Source organism: Orbicella franksi, chromosome 9 (assembly GCF_964199315.1).
Source record: "Orbicella franksi chromosome 9, jaOrbFran1.1, whole genome shotgun sequence".
Classification (NCBI taxonomy): Eukaryota; Metazoa; Cnidaria; class Anthozoa; order Scleractinia; family Merulinidae; genus Orbicella; species Orbicella franksi.
Genome location: NC_138153.1, coordinates 28224282 through 28244044, shown reverse-complemented (window position 1 = coordinate 28244044; position 19763 = coordinate 28224282). Strand labels below are relative to the sequence as shown.

The 19763-nt window shown below is 38.2% G+C and overlaps 1 protein-coding gene across 1 annotated transcript in view; it reads right to left on the bottom strand.

Annotated features, from left to right (window-relative positions):
* The window catches only part of LOC145496510 (sister chromatid cohesion protein PDS5 homolog A-B-like), a 28938-nt gene extending 10031 nt beyond the window's left edge, over positions 1-18907 (bottom strand). Inside the window, exons 1-28 of the mRNA XM_081476204.1 lie at positions 18078-18907; positions 16581-16775; positions 15746-15832; positions 15549-15643; positions 14834-14960; positions 14416-14496; positions 14085-14225; positions 12989-13104; positions 11789-11883; positions 10707-10813; positions 10264-10302; positions 10053-10114; positions 9659-9748; positions 8634-8747; positions 8063-8095; positions 7914-7962; positions 7758-7806; positions 7485-7621; positions 6574-6801; positions 5914-6004; positions 5683-5752; positions 5108-5231; positions 4361-4516; positions 3607-3684; positions 3161-3297; positions 2836-2959; positions 930-1064; positions 477-546 (exon numbers count right to left, since the gene is read on the bottom strand). Coding sequence (XP_081332330.1) covers positions 477-546; positions 930-1064; positions 2836-2959; positions 3161-3297; positions 3607-3684; positions 4361-4516; positions 5108-5231; positions 5683-5752; positions 5914-6004; positions 6574-6801; positions 7485-7621; positions 7758-7806; positions 7914-7962; positions 8063-8095; positions 8634-8747; positions 9659-9748; positions 10053-10114; positions 10264-10302; positions 10707-10813; positions 11789-11883; positions 12989-13104; positions 14085-14225; positions 14416-14496; positions 14834-14960; positions 15549-15643; positions 15746-15832; positions 16581-16775; positions 18078-18182 — 2935 coding nt within the window. The 5' untranslated portion in view covers positions 18183-18907. The remainder of the gene's footprint in view (positions 1-476; positions 547-929; positions 1065-2835; positions 2960-3160; positions 3298-3606; positions 3685-4360; positions 4517-5107; positions 5232-5682; positions 5753-5913; positions 6005-6573; positions 6802-7484; positions 7622-7757; positions 7807-7913; positions 7963-8062; positions 8096-8633; positions 8748-9658; positions 9749-10052; positions 10115-10263; positions 10303-10706; positions 10814-11788; positions 11884-12988; positions 13105-14084; positions 14226-14415; positions 14497-14833; positions 14961-15548; positions 15644-15745; positions 15833-16580; positions 16776-18077) is intronic.
* Between the last annotated feature and the right edge of the window lie 856 nt (positions 18908-19763).

Here is a 19763-nt window from a genome sequence, read left to right as displayed (position 1 = left end):
AAGTTCCATATTTTTTTTTAGGGCAAGATAACTGAAGCCATTTTTTTCTCCTGTGAGGGCTACCTAGTTCACGTGGGATATTTTGATGTGTCCCGCAAGGATATGGTGCTCTTTACGCCATGGAATAAATCCTTTATTGACCATGCCGTTTCTCCTGTTCCGTCTTTAGGTATGAACGTCACCATTTTCGCATTCCGTAAATGCGCAGAAAATCAATACAATTTGGGCAACATCCCGCCATCTTGACCTTATTCTTGGTCAGGAACCCATGCATTAAACTTGAATTTAGCTGCTCAGAGCTAAGTCAGTGGAAAGTGGCATCAGAAGTAGGCTGTTTGGTGTTCGTCTAGCAGCAAACATGGAACTTAGTCATGTTAACTCAGTTGTCAGTTTAGATTTATAACATTGGGCTTTGAGCGTAAACTCTTTCTTCGTAAATTAGGCAACCTCAGCCTGCCTACGTCTGTTTAACTCACCTTGAGCTGCTGAGTGTTGCTTTAAGTAATCTCGCCTTGTCTTGACATTCTTTGTAATCATTTGTCTAACCTGCAGAGCACGTTGTTTGCAAGAAAGTCGAGTTCAGTCCAAACACCACAGCATAGTAATGACCCTACGGTATTTTGAAGATAGTTCTATATTCCTATCACCTGTCGGCTATGAAAATGCTTTACTCCATTATGAGATGTTTGTTTTGGATCATTCTTCAGTATTAAAGGCATACACGGTGTCACTTGCAGCAAATTCTCAATTCCCAGTAGCAGCTAATTGCTAACTTCTCTCCACTTTGTAAAACAATTTTCAACAAAAAATAAGTGTTTGATCCTCTGAAAAACTCAAGTCTTGATGAAAACCCAGATTTTCCCAAGATTCATTACAGAACATGTATGAAAATCTGTAATGAGAATTTGGATGTGAAGCTTGTGCTTTACCTGGTTCTTTCTTTCCTTGACAGGTTCTGGTGCTGCCAGTGCAAATATCCCCAGATATTCCAAGGGAAGTTTCAGTAAATCTTCAGCTTTGTGAAGCTTTTTTGTAAACTTGTCCCGAACTTCGTAACAAGAATCCTAAAAATACAACAACATGAAAACTATCTGAAAAAAAGCCCTCTCAGTTTATCCACGACCATTGCATGTCCTCTTTCTCTTTTGATCACCAGAATAATCAAGGTCAAGGTAAGTTTACCCTGCGTTGCAACCGGACGTGTCACAAAATCCCCGGTTTAGACTGTCTGCAGGCCAAAGCCAAAGGGTAACGCTGATAGCATTTACCATACTATACGCAGCAAGTGTCCTCACAGGAGTTGAGAGTTTTCCGCATTCTGGCTGTGGGAAAATTACGGCGAGAGAGCATGGTGGGGATGGGAAGAACAGCAACCTTGGTTATTCCAGATATCCTTAAACTCGTATCGAAGAGTAATAGTGTTCTATTAACATTCCGTTGTTTTGAAGAGGAGCTATTTTAGTGTGAGTCAATGACTAATGTAACGTTTTGCAGAAAACCATCAAAGATGTTAGCAAGATGTCTATTGTGCATCAACTTGACAAATTACTCTCCATTCTGCTAGTAGACTAGTCAATAGTCTGCTGGAAGATTAGAGAATAACCTGGTAGTAGATTAGTTTTTTCCTGTGGTATACAATATAACAGTATGAGTAGACTGTTGGCTAGACTCACTAATGGTTATGGGACAAACAGGGAGTCGCCAAGCAGAGTGAAGCAAGGCCGTACAGCACAAGTATCTCTCCGCTCGTCAGAGCTTTCCCAGAACTAAGGAGTTTGTTCAGCTACATCCTGAGGGTCTAATGACAGACTACTTGCAAAATTTTCTGTACACACATTGGCGCCTTCCTTATGCCTTGCTCAGGAGTATACACAGCACACAGAAATGTAACCCAAAGAAACTGAAGTTATTCCTTTGTCTAATCCACCTTTATAAAATTACCAACTTAGAACCAAAAGCTCACAATGTGCACCAGAGAACAGAAATAACAATTTGGAGGTCACAGGTCTCAGCCAGTCCAGGCAATTCTGACCACTGATTGATGCTTTTTGATGGTGGACAAACCTGTAAGTTCAACTCCTCAGTTTGTTTTTGTACATAGTCAAGTGGTCTACTTCCTGTCAATTGGGATTTTGAACCTTGTAATGTTAAATTTGAAATATTTGTTTATTTTTGACTGTTTGGCTCCGTAAGCACTTGTGCTAAATCAGTTATAGAGGTTAAAAGTGACTAAGACACTAGGTAATTACATGAATCTGTTCTCTTTGGGATTCTTCTCAGTCAGACCAGCTGTCTTCAACTTAACCACTCGATAGACCAATTTTGATATATTAAAATTCAGCCTAACATAGACCTGAGCACGAGGCTCTGAGGAATAAACCCCACAAACTTTGTAGTTCTTCCCCAGAGCCTCGTACTGAGGTGTTTTATTTTTACAAACTGAATTTCAAAATATCAAAATTGGTCAATTCAAGGGAGAGACTTCAGTGTACACGTCACTGTTCATTATCATAAGTCAGCACTTGGTTGACTGCAATCTTTTCAAAACACCGTTTGCTTTCTAAGACACATCAAATGCATTCAATTGAACATTCAAGTCTTATTTCAAAGATGCATCAGATAACATCATGCATCACAAACAAACCAAACTACAGGTCGAAAACTTCGCGTCTGGTACAGCTGCTCGCACAAGCATGCCTTGAATGGGATAAAAAATTCTTCAGCTCTTTCTCTAAAGCAAAACAGCATTCACCTTATCTTGTCACAATTACGTGAGATAACACTAAGGGTCTTATTATACACAGTTCAAAATATCATACTCTTGCATCACCTTACCTGCATAACCAGCGAGAGTCGCTGAAAGTTCTCCAGCTTTATACACTCAATATAATGAGGTTCTTGAGCAATCTTGATGATTCCACAAGCTGCAGCTAGACGAAGTCTTGAACAATCAGCCGAACTTGAATGGGAAGAAAATTGAGTTACTACAATTAGTCCTCTTCACTTCATTACACTGTAATAGCAAGGGTATGACTTAGAACAAGACAAAGATTGCTTGACTTTGTCTCAAGGCCATAAGCAATCCAAAAACTGTACATTTTCTCCTGTCATTTTTCACACATTCCATGACAACTAGCACAAATTACAAGTAAGCATCTACCTTACACATCCCTGCTGTTGCAGATCCCCTTTCTGAGCAAGCACACTGTCTAACAATCTGAGCACTGGCTGAGCTGAAGGCTTGTGGTTGACTTCCTGGCCCCTCAACCACTTCACTAATAGATGTATACCTTTGATCTAATAAATAGTGTGAAAGGAAACAGCATTATAAGAGTAAAGTAGCTTTGGCATTACAAAGTCTTACATTTTTAACTATGAGAAGTGGTCTCCTTAGTCTTAAAACTGCCATAGCTATGTCATATGGAGTACCCAGGGCTGTCATTAAGGGCCATAACCCGTAACACCTTGATGTTACAGGTGAACTTGCCAGTTGTTGATACAATTCAAGAATGCACAGAATAACAAGTTTGTTACGGGTGTGAAGACCAAGGCAATGGGTGACTCAAAACTTAATGATAGCCCTAGAATAATATCTTCCATGCTCACCTTTGCCTGTGTTTCTTGGGTAACATCTCTGTCTTCACACCACGCACTTTCACTTTCAGCAGAATTGACCGCCTCTCCCTATCCCAGACAAAAACAGGTCGACAACAGGTTACCTAGCTTCTCATTTCAGTATTACTCTATTGTCAAGCAGAGAAGTTATAATAATAAATAAAATTTTCATCTAAGGGAAATATATACACCTGGTTTCCTAGGTTGGTGCAGTAGACTTACAAGTGGACAAAGAAATCTTCAAAAGTTTTTTCAAAGCCCTTAAGGATTGTTTGTTGATGGAAATCAAAGTTGCCAGTGATGAAGTATTTATTCTTCATGATTGCCACACGCATTAGTTTTAAAATAAAAAAAGAATAATAAAAATAGCATTTGACTAACCAAATAACTACAAAAATCTCTAAAATGTAGTAGCGGCCTCCAGCCTCCCCTTACAGCTATCCTTTCCACCCATATATTTAGGAGACTGATACGTTTTCAACAAATTTGCCTTCTTTAAGGAAATCACAATGACTTGAAATGTTTCTTGCGACCTTCAATGGTATTTAAATTAATGGTGATGTAATTTCAATTTTCCCTGACTTTAATTCAAAATGTCAATTTGCCCTGACTCAAAGCAAAATTCATTGACCTTTCCCTGACCTTAAAGAATTTTGTTTCCTGACCATTTCCTGACCTGTGGCAAGCCTGTTCTTCACTGCAACTACTTGAATATCAAGACATCAATGTGGATGTACTGACTTACCCTGTCCTTCATCAGCAGTTCTTTGACTACAAAATCTCGCACAATGGCAGGTCTCTGAGTCTCAAACAGGGTTGGTGCCAAAAGTGCAATCTCACCAAGAGCTGTTAGTGTTGTTAGCAGAAGAGGACAATCATAGCTCAAGGAACTTACAAGGTTCTGAAAAAAAATGTGCAGTACTTTATGATCACTAACAGAAAGTCAACCTCAACTTATGGACATCTCATTGTTATGCTATATAGCTATTTTACTTTACAACATGCAATGTTAGGCCCAACTTACTGTAAAGCACACAAATTATTTTATAAATGTCATTCACCCAAGAAGCACAGCAGAGATCTGATAAACCTTTTACACAATGTTTAAGTATCAAGATCAAATAAGAATTAATTTTGTGGTTTTTGAGATCAAACACAAACCAGTCAATCTGAAGACAAAAAACACCCAGAGCAAATGGAAAAAAAAAAAATTACACTTGAACTTACTCCTAATAATCCCAGGGCTAAAAAACAAAAACTGTGAATTCCATCTTACTCTTGGGACATGTAGCTCTCAAATTTTGCTTGGCTTGGTCAAGTCTTATTAGTTTGCTCTTTTAATGTTGTAGTTGGTAAATGACTTGCCTGATCACTCGCCCATTAAGCAAGTGGGAATGAAAAGTTACTTGTCCCAGATGACCAAATTAATGACACTTTTTTCGAGCCCTGAATCCCCCTGCAAGAACTTCACGGGTACGATTACAATACTTACTGCAAAGACACGATCAAAAGGCTGAGAGGAAGCAGTGGAAATCTTTGCCATGGATCTCAGTGAGTGCTTGGCTTGACATGGAGTTCCTTTGACTGCTAATTTGGACAGCACTGGGTGATAGTAACTGGTAGATGGAAAAAAAATGCAAAAAACATGGGTTTGAAAAAAAAAAAAATGTAAATGCAAATTTAATGCCAAACACAGGGAGTGCTTGTGCAATCACCTGAGCCAGAGGCTCATGATAAAGTGCTTGACAATAATCCGGATCGAATTGGAATTTGGAAATGTTGGTTTTTGAGGAGAGGGGAAAACCGGAGTACCCGGAGAAAAACCTCTCAAGGCAAGGAAGAGAACCAACAACAAACTCAACCCACATATAACACCGGGTCCAGGAAGCGAACCCGGGACACATTGGTGGGAGGCGAGCGCTCTCACCACTGTGCCACCACGGGTTTCATTAACAGCCGGGCACCTCACCATCACAACTTTTTCAACAGACTGTAGTCATAGCCAGTGGCATGAGCAGCAATTCAGCTGTTTATAGTAGGTGCTTAAATAACATTTACTAAACTCACTTTGCTAACGATTTGTTTACTTTTTCAATGCCATCTCCGGTCAAGGCAAGCATCTTTAGTGAGTGATCAACTAAAACAAAAATAATAATTGATATTAATAAACAACAACAAACATTAAAACTACAAAATTCTTCTGAAAAATAAGGACACAGCAAAAATAACCTAAAGTCACATTTGAAAAGCACAAGAGGCATCACTGTCTGATCAAATGTTACTACATTTTGAACTCACCTATTTCTTGATCTTTGTTTTTCAGAAAGACCAACAGTTGTTGAAAAGTGTCATCATTTTGAAATTGTGATGGAAACACACCAGCCAGACTCTAAGAAAGTTCAAGAGTGACTTCTTTTACATTCAGATTGAAATTATAACTCTCCTAACTGACAGCTACATTTAAGAAATAAAAAACATGCACCCTGTTTCTACTGAGTTAAAGAAATGTGGGAGAACCAGAAATGCTGTCGGAACATGAGCTGACATGTGAGTGTTTCCACAGCTTTTTTGAGTTCTCCCAAACTTCCATGAGTGTTTCTATAACTCCATAGAAACATAGAGTTATGGACACACGAAGAACAAGTTTTCTATTTCTTTAAGAAAATTCCTACTTTGATCATCAAAATGCAAATTCTCTTTCCTGGCACCATCATTGCATCAACAGCTCACGCTAGTTCAGTGTCTCTATTGAGTTATAGAAACACGATTTTAAACCAATCAGGACACATATTTTCTTTATGCTATTTTCTAAACTTATTTTGAAATCCATTAATCCAGCACAAGGCTACTCACTGATGAATAACAGTTGATTAAATTGGATCTGGCTCTAGAATCCTTGATCCTATAAAATAAGGCCATTTGGCATGCATGCAGCAATGATTGGAAAGACAGACTCACCAACAGCAGTGCCAACCCTGTTTTTCCAACAGGACTTGAGCCAGAGCTTTCATGCCATTCATACTCATCATCCTCATCATCAGAAAGCCCCTCTACAGCATCCTTCACCAGCTTGAAGAGCTCTTTGATACATTGTTCATCTACAAGAAGAGGAGCAGCACGATCCAGCAGAGCTTTCAGTGTCTCCAGGATAGGGTTCTTTGATCCAACCTTTAATACAACATCACTCTGCCAAATAAAGATACCAGTGTCTAATGTCAGGGCAAAACATAGTTCAAAAATAATAACCAAATACAGACCAGTGCAAAACGTTAATTCTCAACTCCCTCTATGAGACACGCCTACAGGGAATCATGGTAGTTGTCTTCATCATCTTGGACTGGATATTTGTTATGATGAATACAACTACCATGATTCTCTGCATTGCACAAGCATGGAAGCATTGCAAGAAGCACTGTAGCCTAAAGGTTAAGGCAATGGACTCTGGATCAAGCAGTTCACATCTGAGCTATAGTTGAAGTCATTGCAATGTGTTCTTGGCCAAGACACTTTATTATCTCAGGACCTCTCTCCACCCAAGTCTAAAACTGGGCAACAAAGAATTTAATGGAAGGGGTACCTCTACAATGGACTAGCATCCTAACCAGGGGTAGTATAGATTCACTCCTAGTCCCTCAATGCTATAGAAACCAGAAAGAGCTCTAGCAAGATGGGAGAGTTTGTGTCACGCAAGCTTCACCTTTGTTAATTTATAGGCAGGGATAAGAAACAGGACAAAAGGCTATGACAGCCTACAACTGCCTGCTTTGTATAGACTTCCTGTTGTGGGACAAAGATGTGTCCCACTCTTTGCTTCCCATAAAACAAACCACACAATAAGTTGCCTATTCAGATATAATGAATGAACATACCACTGCCTTGAAAACCTTTGAACATCCTACATCAGGGTTGATGCATGTCTTCAGCAATTCCCTCAGTGTGGGCTCCTGAATCATCTGTCGCAGTTTCTTGAGGTTTTCTTGAAATTTATAAGCATCTGGGAAAGCTCCTAAAAAGAACAAATTTTAATGTTAAGTGGTTTTTGTCTGTAATGAGGTTGTTAGTGGCACTATCCCACAAGAATGACTGAACAATAGAAAACAGTAGAATCATGGAGTAAGAGTTATGTTGCAAGCTTAGCTTACTTGCAAGGGAAATGATCTTTGACAACACCAGCGTCTCATTGTCTTGTGCCTGAGGGAAGGAAAACATACCAATGAAAGATCAGACAAAAATACAGCTGTACTAATACCGATGAAACAAAACATGAAATCAATTACAATGTTTGTAAAGAGACTTGCCTCCTCTGCAGTTGACAACTCAATCAGATCTGCAAAGTCTGAGCGCACTCTAACAAAACAAAAGAAACATTAATAGACTAATAAGTTAGGTAAGCTCACCTTGGGCAGTTTGGTACATTGGGAAATAATGATTATAGCTCATAACTCACCTTTGTTGGCAAGTCAGAATTCCATGGAAGGCACTTAAAAGCAAGCAATAAAAAACAACATCAATATTAATATGCTAATCTCTCATTGAACAATTATTACAAAAATGGCTGTAATTGTGCCTGTAACTTAAATATCTTGCTAAAAGGTGTGCAATAGAATGAAAAATAGAGACATGTTGGCTAATGCCTTGAGCAAAGCAAGACAAGTTATACGAAGGTTGCTGGAAAGAAGAAGGTGCACCTAAGGAAGAAAGGAATGGAAAGCAACCCAGAAGGTGGGAAGACAGGCAGACAAGCAAGAAGGGAGAAAACAAGGAAAGAAAGAAACTAAGGAAGGGCTAAGCAAGGAGGGAAGAAAAGGAAGTAGGGATAGAGGGGGAAGGAAAGAAAAAAGAAGAAAGGGGAGAAAGAAGGGAAGAGAGGGGAGAGGGAGGGAGGGAGGGAGGGAGGGAGGGAGGGAAGAAGAGGGAGGCTAGGAGGAAGGGAAATAAGGGGGCAGGAAGAAGAGGAGGAACAGAGAAGGAAAGGATACAAATGGGGGGGGGGGGGGATGCGTCTATCATCACTTTACCTTACTGCTGCATCATCAAGTTTGCAGTAAATATGTAACAATCTTTTCATCTTCTGGTCAGCGTCTAAACTGACTGGTACCAAGCAACCAATCAAAATCCTTTCAACACAAAGCCTGAAAATGTCACACACCTCAAGTATTAATTTCCAATCAATTTGCCAAAATACTTACATATACATGTAGCAGCAATTTGGTAAAAACAGATTTCTTTACTTAGTACTTGGAAGAAAAATGAGAATTTCAGAAAAGACCATGGTAGTGGTTGGTAAAAACAAATTTTCAATGAGTAATTCAAAGCTTTCAGACATTATTATGTATTCTGTAAGCATTTTTAAAAGTTAAGAGGGGTTCAGAGGAAGAAAAGGTAAGTGTAGCGAGGAGTGTTTATGACTGAATTGCTTCACAATAGACAAGGTTAAGTCAAGTTCAGAATGCAAACAACTTATACATATGTTCTTTAAAACTAACAAAGCAAAACGACATCCAACTGAATTAACATTTGATAAGAGACAGTCCCTGATTATGCTGATAAAGAACATAGCGTAGCACAAAAATTGCACAAAAATTGCAAAAACAGTCTTAGAAAATTTCACGGAGTGCAAAGAAAATCAGTTTTCCAGCTAGGTGTAATTGGATTATCTGACAGGATTTTTCGCACACACTTTTTCATGTTAGACATTCTGATATACTGATGCAGCCATACTCATGCCTCATGCTGTTGTACTGTGGAGGATATAACAGGCTAGATAAAGCTCCTTGTTTCTTTCTCTGCCCTTTTTTTTTTGTGTTAGACATCCTGATATCCTGATGCTGTCATACTCATGCCTCATGCTGTTATACTGTGGAGGATATAACTGGCTAGATAAAGCTCCAAGTTTAAATGTAAAGGATAACATAAGGGAGATACATAACCTAGATATGTCACTCTACAGTTCAGTTCAATCTTCCTCATGCCCTTAGTCACATAAGGTCATTATCACTCAATACGTGGCATTTAAACAAGGACAAACGGAAAATCCATTTACCTGTTTTCTGGCGTGTTAAAGTAATAACAGTGAAGAAGCTTGCTTGGAACCCAGGATAGTTTCTTAGCTGCTGCTTTGTTGGCTGTAGCACTGCAAAAAGGAAAAGAGAAGGCAATGAAGTTTTAAAACCTTTTCTTGATTATTAGAAGACATTTAATTATAACACATCAAATAAACACTAGCTGTCTAGGAAGTGAACAAGGCTCAGCTATCAGGTTGCAAAAGGCACAGCACATTAATGCTTTGTAAGTTGGACTTCACTTAAGAAGTCAAAAATCACATAGATTTACTTGTCTTTCTATTCTATTGATTTACAAGGACAATAAGATCTTGTGTAATTATTTCCAGCTCTCTTCTAAGAACATTATGCATAGAAAGTCTTCAGAATACCGACCCTGTTGTGACCTTCTTGTACAGTTTCCCAAGACACATCATTGCTTCTCTCCTGACATGCCACTATTCATAAATAAAAAATACATATTATTATACAAGTCATGTAAAAACAGCAAGAGAAGACATGTCGAAACCATACATTGATTTTACACAGAACTGAGTTGATCAAAGCACATCATGTCAACAAAATCCTTGTGATTTAAAAAGCATACCTTCTTATCTCTCATTCTTTCACATACATCATCAAGAAGCTGACAGAGAAGCAAAAAAGATAAGTATCTTTCTCTTACATCCACAAAATGATTGTAGGAATATGCCTCCTTCTAACCTATATAAAAGTATGTGATGTAACTTATAGGCCAAGCCTGTTAAGAAAACTTGACAATAAATCACAAGACACTTTGGCATCAAAGACATGTTCAAATTGCAGAATTCTATACAGTAGAATAAGGCCCCCTAAAAAGACCAATTACAACACGCATAGTAACTAGGAGGTATATCAAAAACAACAACTTTCTGTTACATGATAACAAATCTTAATTCATCACTTTAAACCAATCAATGATTTATTAATTCAGTTTGGCCCAAGTTTTAAAGTTTTGTCGTGAACATTTTGTTAAATTCAACTGCACAAGTTGGTAGCAAGTTCTAATACCTGATCAGAAATAGAACTGATATGTTCTGATGCTGCTTCACAGATGGTCGAAACCACTTCTTGTCGCACTCTCTCATCTGGGTCACGCTGTCTCTCATGTAGTTTATCTTAAAACAAACGAAAAGCCTTCAATGTTAATAAATTTATTGACATAGCTTAAAAGTCTTTAAACAACAATCAACCAAGTATGGGGGTGTGAAACCATGGTTAAGTGGTACTTTCGGTCTAGGGTCACGACACTGGGTGTTGGCTCTTGTCTGCCACAGTATGCACAAACTAGGGTTTCTGTACTTTTTCAAAACTTTTATCAGGGAACTACTTGCAGCGTTCAACTTAGTGTACACACCGAGTTTGGCGTCCTGAAACCATGGTTAAGTGGTACATCCAGTGTGGTGCCGCGACACTGGGCATGGGCTCCCCTAATGTGCCCAAACTTGGCTTTTTGTACTTTTTCACAACTTTTGGTAGGAAACTATTGCCAGCATTCAACTTAGTGTACACACCAAGTTTGGCGCTCTAGAACCATGGTTAAGTGCTACCTTCAGTCCAGGGCTGCGACACTGGGCATGGGCTCCCCTAATATGCCCAAACTTGGCTTTTTGTACTTTTTCAAAACTTTTAGTAGGAAACTATTGGCAGTGTTCAACTTAGTGTACACACCAAGTTTTGGTGCTCTAGAACCATGGTTAAGTGGTACATGTACCTTCAGTCTAGGGCCGCGACACTGGCCGTGGGGTCCCCTAATATGCCCAAACTTGGCTTTTTGTACTTTTTCAAAACTTTTAGTAGGAAACTATTGGCAGTGTTCAACGTGTCTCTCATATAGTTTATCTCAAAACAAACAAAAAGCCTTCAGTGTCAATTCACATAGCTTAAAAGCCTTTAAACAGCAATCTGTGGTCAAATAGCTTACCAGGGCAATGCTTATCTCAGTTTCAAAAGCATATGGCAGCCAGGAGTACTTCTATTCTTCCTGCATTCAATGCTAGTCCAGCACAGGGTTGTGTCTTGCATTACATTTGCAGTACCCATTTATACAGGGTCTGTATGGGTGTGTAACCCTCTAACACTCTACAACTCACCAGTTAAATCAGCTACCAGGTCAGGGTGATATTGTAGAAACTCCTTGGCTCTCCTGATGCATTCTATACGGACATCAACACTAACATCCACAAATCTGAAAAAAAAAATATTCACTGGTGAATATTCAAACCATGTATAATTATTTAAAACAACTAATCCAGATTGTCACAAAGTTTTGTAGTAGGCAACTTGATAGGTGTAGAGTACAGTGTAGGTGACTATCGGTAATTATAATTATTTTTACATCTTTTCCTGAAGAATCAGATAAATAGCTCTGCAGAATACATCAGCAGATCATAAAGTAGCAGGACTTGACACTAACTTTTTACACCACTTTCCACATTGGAAAGTAGATTTCAAATTTTATTTTCCATCTCAAAATTTTACTTTCCAAAATGGAGGCTCAACATGATCACTATGCCATGCTGTCTGAGAAAACCCAAGTTGAAATAGATCCATTTCTTCTTGGGATCCTTCACAATATGTATCTGTCAGCATCCTAATTGGTGGATTTGATTGAACCATACCACATGTATTTATCGTACCCAGACCAACTTGACAGCTCTCTCAATACTCCAGTATGGCAGATCGGTACATGTAAGTGCTAGAATGGTGTAAAAACTCCTCCTTTTGAAGACAGAAAGTCATTGTCGGATGGTTACAGACATATTTTTCACTGAAGCCTTTTTAGCATAAAAGTTACTTTCCAGCATAGCCCAAAATTTACTTCCCACATTGGGCAAGTATTTTGTTTCAATTTCACTTTTTTTACTTTCCAAGAAGTAAGTTTACTTTCTGATAAAACTGGGTAGGCTTTAGTGTCAAGCCCTGAGTAGATGGTGATTTTCTCTAGTAGGTGGCTGATATTCATTTCTCTTGGTCAAAATGATTGCGATTAACTTTGCCTCCCTTCAAGTTCCTGTTGGGCCCCTATTTATCGTGCAAGAGGACCCTGAGACCCTTCAAAGAAAATTCCCAGTAAGGACATTGCCTCAAAGTCTGTCTTGAAATTACTCTGCTACAGGTAATATTTTCAACTCTCTTCCCAGTATTTGGACAAGTAGTATTTAACAAACATAGTATTTGATTTGTTACTTGTGATGAGCTTCTTTTGACCTGAACAATCTCAAAGAGACACAGTCGAGGGTGAATATCTTATTTTCGTGTTTACGTATACTTGAAACACAACATTCTTTTACCTTCCTAAGTATGAGTTCCACAGAGGTTTATTCTGAGTTGCTAATTCAGAGTCCTTCTCAGAAAACATCTGGCCCAGTAATTTGGTAACTGCCAGACGCTCATCCACTTCTACACTCTGCAAACAGATTTTGTAAAAAGAAACATCTCTGGTTGATTATTTTTTCATTCTTGTTAACTGCTTTCTTAACAATATGTTGATGTTGCATGAAGAAATTGTACATTACTAACAGTACAAAAAGGTAAAGTCTGCATACAAGCCAAGTGAAACATCAGGCCAGTGTTTATCCCCCGGTTTCTGTAGTATAAAGCAACTACAATCCTGGTCACAAGTGTTGGGACAGTTTATGGCAGATGAGTTCACAGACAGCCTCTACTAAGACCAAGACTGCATAAGCCCGCCTACCCCCCTCCCCCCTGTTAATGTTGATAAAAATCTTGAAAACAAAAAAAAACCCTTGATAATAGCTTCAGAATAGCTACGTTTCAAGAATTGTTTGCCTCATAGAACAGTCTTCTCCAACTAAAGTGATGATAACATAGATATTCACATCTTATTCCAATAATAACAATTTTTCAGCAGTCATGTTCGCTTTCAACGCAACTGTCTAACCACTTTCTATTGTCCCTTTTTTCTTTTTTAACACCATCTGATCTACTCTTCAGAATAGCTTCATTTTCTTTCAACATTGCTCCGGCGGAGGGGGGTCTTTTGTACTTGCAAATGTACTAAACATAAGGCCATAGCACCTCCACACATACATTTCATTCAGGGTAACAATACTGATAATATGAAATCATGTGTTATCCATTTATACAGCTAGGTGACGTGGAGAGAGGCACTGAGAGAGTAAAGCAACTTGCCCAAGAACACAAAGCGGTGAAACCTGCCAGGACTTGAACCTGGACTGCTTGATGCAGAGTCCAGTGAGCTAACCATTTGACCACCATGCCCCCACGATAATATAATAATAAAATATAAGGTAAGGTGAGGTAAGGTGAGGTAACGTGAGGTAACGTGAGGTAACGTGAGGTAACGTGAGGTAACAGAACAGAACATAATACAATATAATATAATAATATAATATTAATAATCACCTTTAATTTAAACTCCAGCTGTGGCACAACTGACAGAAGTGTACTTGGACAAATTCTGTTTAACTCCAGTATAAGGTCATAAATATTGTCAGCTAGAATACTGTCTGAAGTCTTTCCCAGTGCAATACAACTGTTGAAAAACTATGAGAAACAGAACACATATTTTTACATAACCCTTCAGTGTTTAATTAGACATAATATATTATTTATTTTGGCAATTTAAGTAAGTTCTGTTCCTCTGCAGTTTATAATAAAGCAGCTAAAAATTTCAGCTCTTGAGACAAACTATAGATTAAATATTACCAAGGATATAGAATGAAGTGCATCTTACCATTTGTAAGTAAGGTTCTATAGATGATGAAGTCCTCTTAATGAATTCACTTGCTAGTTTATAAGCCACAGGGTCTTCACTCTGAATGAAATAAGTTGTTACACTGTAATATAAGAGTCGACGAGCAATGGCCAAAAAACAGTACTGGTACAAGGTAAGCATATCTTAACTAAGTTGGCTTCACACTCAATACCTAGCTGGACATGCTGCACTTACATGTAATATAACCTCGGATAATCTAGGAAATATGTAAGAGACCTTTGCAACTGTAGCTAAAAGAGCAATTTATAACAATTTTTAATGAAAACAATGAGTTGTGCATAACAATCCTATACTGAAACTCATCTTGACTTTGAAACTTTACTTCGATTGTTATAAAAACCATGAATCAAAGGAAGGAAATGATCAGTGGAGTTACCTTCTGTGGCTCAATGATGTTGACAAGCACTGTGTCAAGAAGTTCCTGAGGTACAGATTCCCCTTCATGAATGATTGGACACATTATGTCCAACATGAAGTTTACAATCTTGTTAGAATGATTTTCACTGAAAGGTAAGTTTAAATATACCTGCATAAAAAAATCGCTCCTTTTGCAGTGAAAGTGACACGGTTTGGTTTTTCATTGGTGGTTATATAATATATAGAACATTACACGAATGCATGGCAGTATCCCTTGCATATGAGAATAAATATTTGTGTTCAACTGTACCAGTCATTGAATTATGTTAAAAGTAGGAACTTGAAAAGGCACAGAAGCACTTGTTCAAGTTTTAGAATTTGTGATGTGGCACTTATTCAAGGATTACATTTTTTCAAGGGAGGTGTCCATTTTAAAAATCCTTGTCAAAAATCACATAACAATAACAATAATAATAATAATAATAATAATAATAATGATAATGATAATGATAATGATGATAGTAATAATAATAATAATAACTATAGCCTTTTTCCTACAAATATCCCACTTGCAATGTAATGTTCTTTGTATATACACTTTTCTAAGGGACAAATAATGTCAGTCATGGGATATTTTATAGTAGACCATTTTCTCAAAAAAAAAAATTTAAGTGATTGAAAGAACATCTTATAAGGTGATAGCGACTATATTTTATGCAGAAAATCCCACTTACTTCACAACTTGGAAGAACATTTTAAATAACTGCAGTATAATGTCTTGGAAGTCCATGTCCAGGCAAATATTGAATGACTTAACTAATGCTAAACTCTAAAAACAAATAAAGCGAGGGTTAATCAAATGTAACATCTCCTCCTTACTATTATAAATGCAAGAAATCGAACCAATGTTTTTATGATCAAGACAACATACCTCTAAAAGATAGAAGTACTTTGTGGATAGGTTTGACTTCGTATTTTCAAGCCCCTTCAACTGGTTGACCATCATTGAAAACACTGACTGAAAAAATCCAATAATTTCAACATTTCAGTGTTTAGCTTTCAGCAAATAGACTTACATGTAAATACGTAGAATCTGCCAGGACTAAAAGTTGAGCTCCCTGTTACAATAAGTTAACCTGGCTTGAGCCTGCAATCCAATCAAAAACCAGTGGCAGTACCTGGGCAGCAGTCAACTTCAAAATAGCATGCGCCCGCAATGAGCTCTAAACCTGAGCCTGCAATATGGTCATGTGATGCTGGTCAGCAGATACCTTGTTCTGACAGGTGTCAACTGACCATAACATGGATGTCCAATATCAAAGATAGATGTACACTGTGAACCAAGGCTGCATGCCTTGGTCAACCTATTGGCTGGAGTATGGTGCTGTCAAGTAAAAGAAAAATAAATTGCAGAGACCTACACAATGATGGCTCAAGTCTACTACAATTATCAGTTGAGAAAGACCCGATAGAAATTTGGTGACAAAGTTTTGGATTTAAAATTAGTGTTTCCACAGGCAACTTTCCTCCTTTCCAGTGATAACACTATCATTGCCTGCAATTTTGCGTGCTTTGCTACAAATGAGATCAAAGGCTGACAAGTTGCCACTGGAAACGGAACCAGTTGCCTGTGACAACAACACAAGTTGAATGTTAAAACCTGGTCACCAAACTTTCGTCAAGCCTTATTCAACTGATAAACTTAGTATCACCTCTTGAGAAGCTAACAAAGTTAAAGAACAAGGAAAAAAGAACAGTATAATTACCTTCAACTGTTCTTCACCGTAAGGAGCTTCTGGAGCAAAAATCCTAAGAATGTCAGCAAGACAACATGCAGCGTACGCTTTGACATCTTTGTCTCTGTGTTTCAGTATGAATGGACTAACAAGAGACTGTGCGACTACTCCATACTTTGTCGCTCCATCTGTTTGGTCGCAATTGGATAGTTCATAAGCTAGGTTCTATCAAATGATAATAATTACATAAGAAATGTGAATGTAGAATAATTTTCTACTAATGGTATTATAAAGGTAGCCCTTTGTAAAACGCTGGGATAACTACCAAGTGAAAAGGTGCGGGATGCTTGTTTTCTCAATTAGGGGTGTAAATCACAAATTTTGGTCACGAAGAAATGCCACTATTTTTAGCCATCAATGTACATCTTTTAGGGTTGCAATTGAAGAAATGATAACAAAATGCTGTCTTTACATTTTAAAGTCGTATCTGTTACGGGTCAAATGAAGTTAAAAATGCACCCAGATTTAGTGGTTTAATCCAAATTTCCCAACATTTTCACATGGGAGTACCCCCAGCCATCATTCTGTTGTGGCCATGCATTTGCAGCTAGTATTAAAGTGGAAAATGATTTATGTTCATTTGCGCAGAGCAAATTAGAACGTAAGGGCAATATTCAACCATATCAACCAAACAAGCTTGATTAATAAAGGATTTACTAGATGGCATAAAGGACACCATTTTTGTGGGAAGCAAGTGGAGGCAACGCAGCCCAATCTTGCCAAGTGTCAAATTCTTTTGCAAGTATGACTGAAGAACTGAACTCTGGACTACAGAGAGCAGCACAATTTTTGAACCACTCAGTAGCGTAATGTTGCTTCTGAACCGACTCTACATAGATCTGTGTTGCATAATTTTCCTAATTACCATGAGGTTTTAATTACAAGAAAATCAAAATCACACCTACAAGCTTAAAGGCTTATGCACAGTACCGGTTTACATAACTGAATGTAAGCTTATGTTTTCAAACATACTGTAATGACTGTACGAAGTTGGACCGAATTTCTACCCCTTGACAGACAAGATATTATTAAGATGTGTTGATAGATTATTACTATTTGAACGGGTAACTGCGACATTTAAATGATGGAAAGCCATTGCTAAATATAAATGCAGATATATATATATCATAGAAGCTTATGTAGAGTAAACAAATACAGAGATGAATATAAATAAATATATAGCAGTACTCTAACTGCAAAATCCGACATAAATAAAAGACCTGGAGTCCGGCAGTATAAATTATCCATTCAGGTGTTTTCAATTTCGATATTTCGGTTGATTTTAACGAACAGTTCCTGTGCTTATCGAGTACATAAACGCTTAAATAACCAAAATTGCCTCTGAAGCCAGTTAACGTAAGAAAACAAGATTGAAACCCCATCCCATTTCAAAACAGATTCAACTAAATGTCGACATAGAAGTACTTCCCATACTTAACTGCCTTTCAAAACGTTATCTTCACTCACCTTGAGTCTTTTAATGAGCTCATCTTTGCTGAGTCTTTCATGCAAGTCCGTAGCAGCCGCTCTCTTTCTTGGAGACGAACCGGATCCGGACTCACCGCGAGGCATGTCAGCTGGCGTAACGCTTTCGCGGGCTTCAGCGCCTCTAACCGCTAAAAACCTGTTTAAAACACCTCACTGAAAACTGCCTTTTCGTTATCTGGGTTAAAGACGGTTCGCTCTACGGGAAAATGTGGATTATTTAGGGTTGTAACACAATTTTATGGTGGTGTTTTGTTCTCTTTTTCTATCGAACACTTTGAACCAATTGGCGCGAACAGCCCATAATAATCCAATCGCTGACATCTGTTTTGAGATCGCGGGCTCGCACAACTGTTCGATCCGGGCGAGGGTAGGCGGGGTTCTCCCTTGCTGGGCCTTACAGGTATGTGTGGCGCCAAAGGGTATGGTATTTGAGTCGTTTTGGTCTGATATAGGGTATAGGTTTTAGCCATTTTAGTCTGAAACAAAAGACTATCATAATCTCTTGTCTGCAAATAAGGTATGGTTTGTACACTCTGGTCTTGAATTGGGTATGTAATGATAAAGTGATAGAAGCTGTCCTGAAAAGGTATTTTGATATAAACTAAATTAAGTTCTTCGTTCTTAGCGACTGCCTTGTCATACGCTCAACCACTGATCCTATTGGATCACCAGTTACCCAGTCACCCAGTCACTCAGCCACAGCACTCAGTCACTCAGTAACCCAGGCAGGTAGGATTTATTATCGCAAGATGATATGAACCGAATTCTACGCTGTGATTGGCTACCCGAACTGGCAAGATGATGCTATCTCGCCCGCACTTGATTTACCCGCTGTGATGTTAGTGATCTTTTTCCATATAATAAATCCTTTATTGAACAACCTTGTTTGGTCAAGATGGTAGGATATTGACCTCGTTCTTTTTTTGCGAGGACCTTCACTCCGTCTCGGTCCTTAAACACGCAAAAAAAGAATTTGGGCAATACCCAGCCGCCTTATATAAAGCGATACTACACACCAAAACATCTAATAAGAGATTTATTATGCAACTGTTGTAGTCAATAAATTTATCAGTGAAATTGGGAGAGTGACCGTTCCGCGTGCGCGCGCCGACCTGTCCGGCAAACAGGTTTTCTACTGTACAAATAACCGTACAATATCGATGTATATTTGTACTGTTTTTTGGACGGTATTCGCTGCAGTTGGATAATAATTGCTCATATGACAGTATGATTTAGCCAATAAAATCTCTTGCATTATCCAATGATCCAGTTTTTAATAATTTCTAATTATCTTACTCAATTAATGACGCAGAAAAAACGTATCACCCATTTTTACGTCATAGATGAGCTGGTTCGGCGTTTTGTCGAAATGCGTGCAAAGGATCGCCTTGTACATTGGCTAACACAAGAAACATGTCAGACTGATGTGTTTCTTCATTTTTACTGCTTTGGTATTCTTTATCGAGACTAAACTTTGCGCTCTCATTTTTCACCAAAACGATCCGGCTTTAATGAAAAAATCCAATGACGAAGACGATGTCCAATGTTGCCCGTCATCTGAGATTCGTGAAAGTCTCGAAAAGATATCGATTGTGGATGATACAGTTGAAGGTAGGTTCCTCAGCTTCAGAGCAAACTGAATTTTTCTTTTGGTATGATATTAAT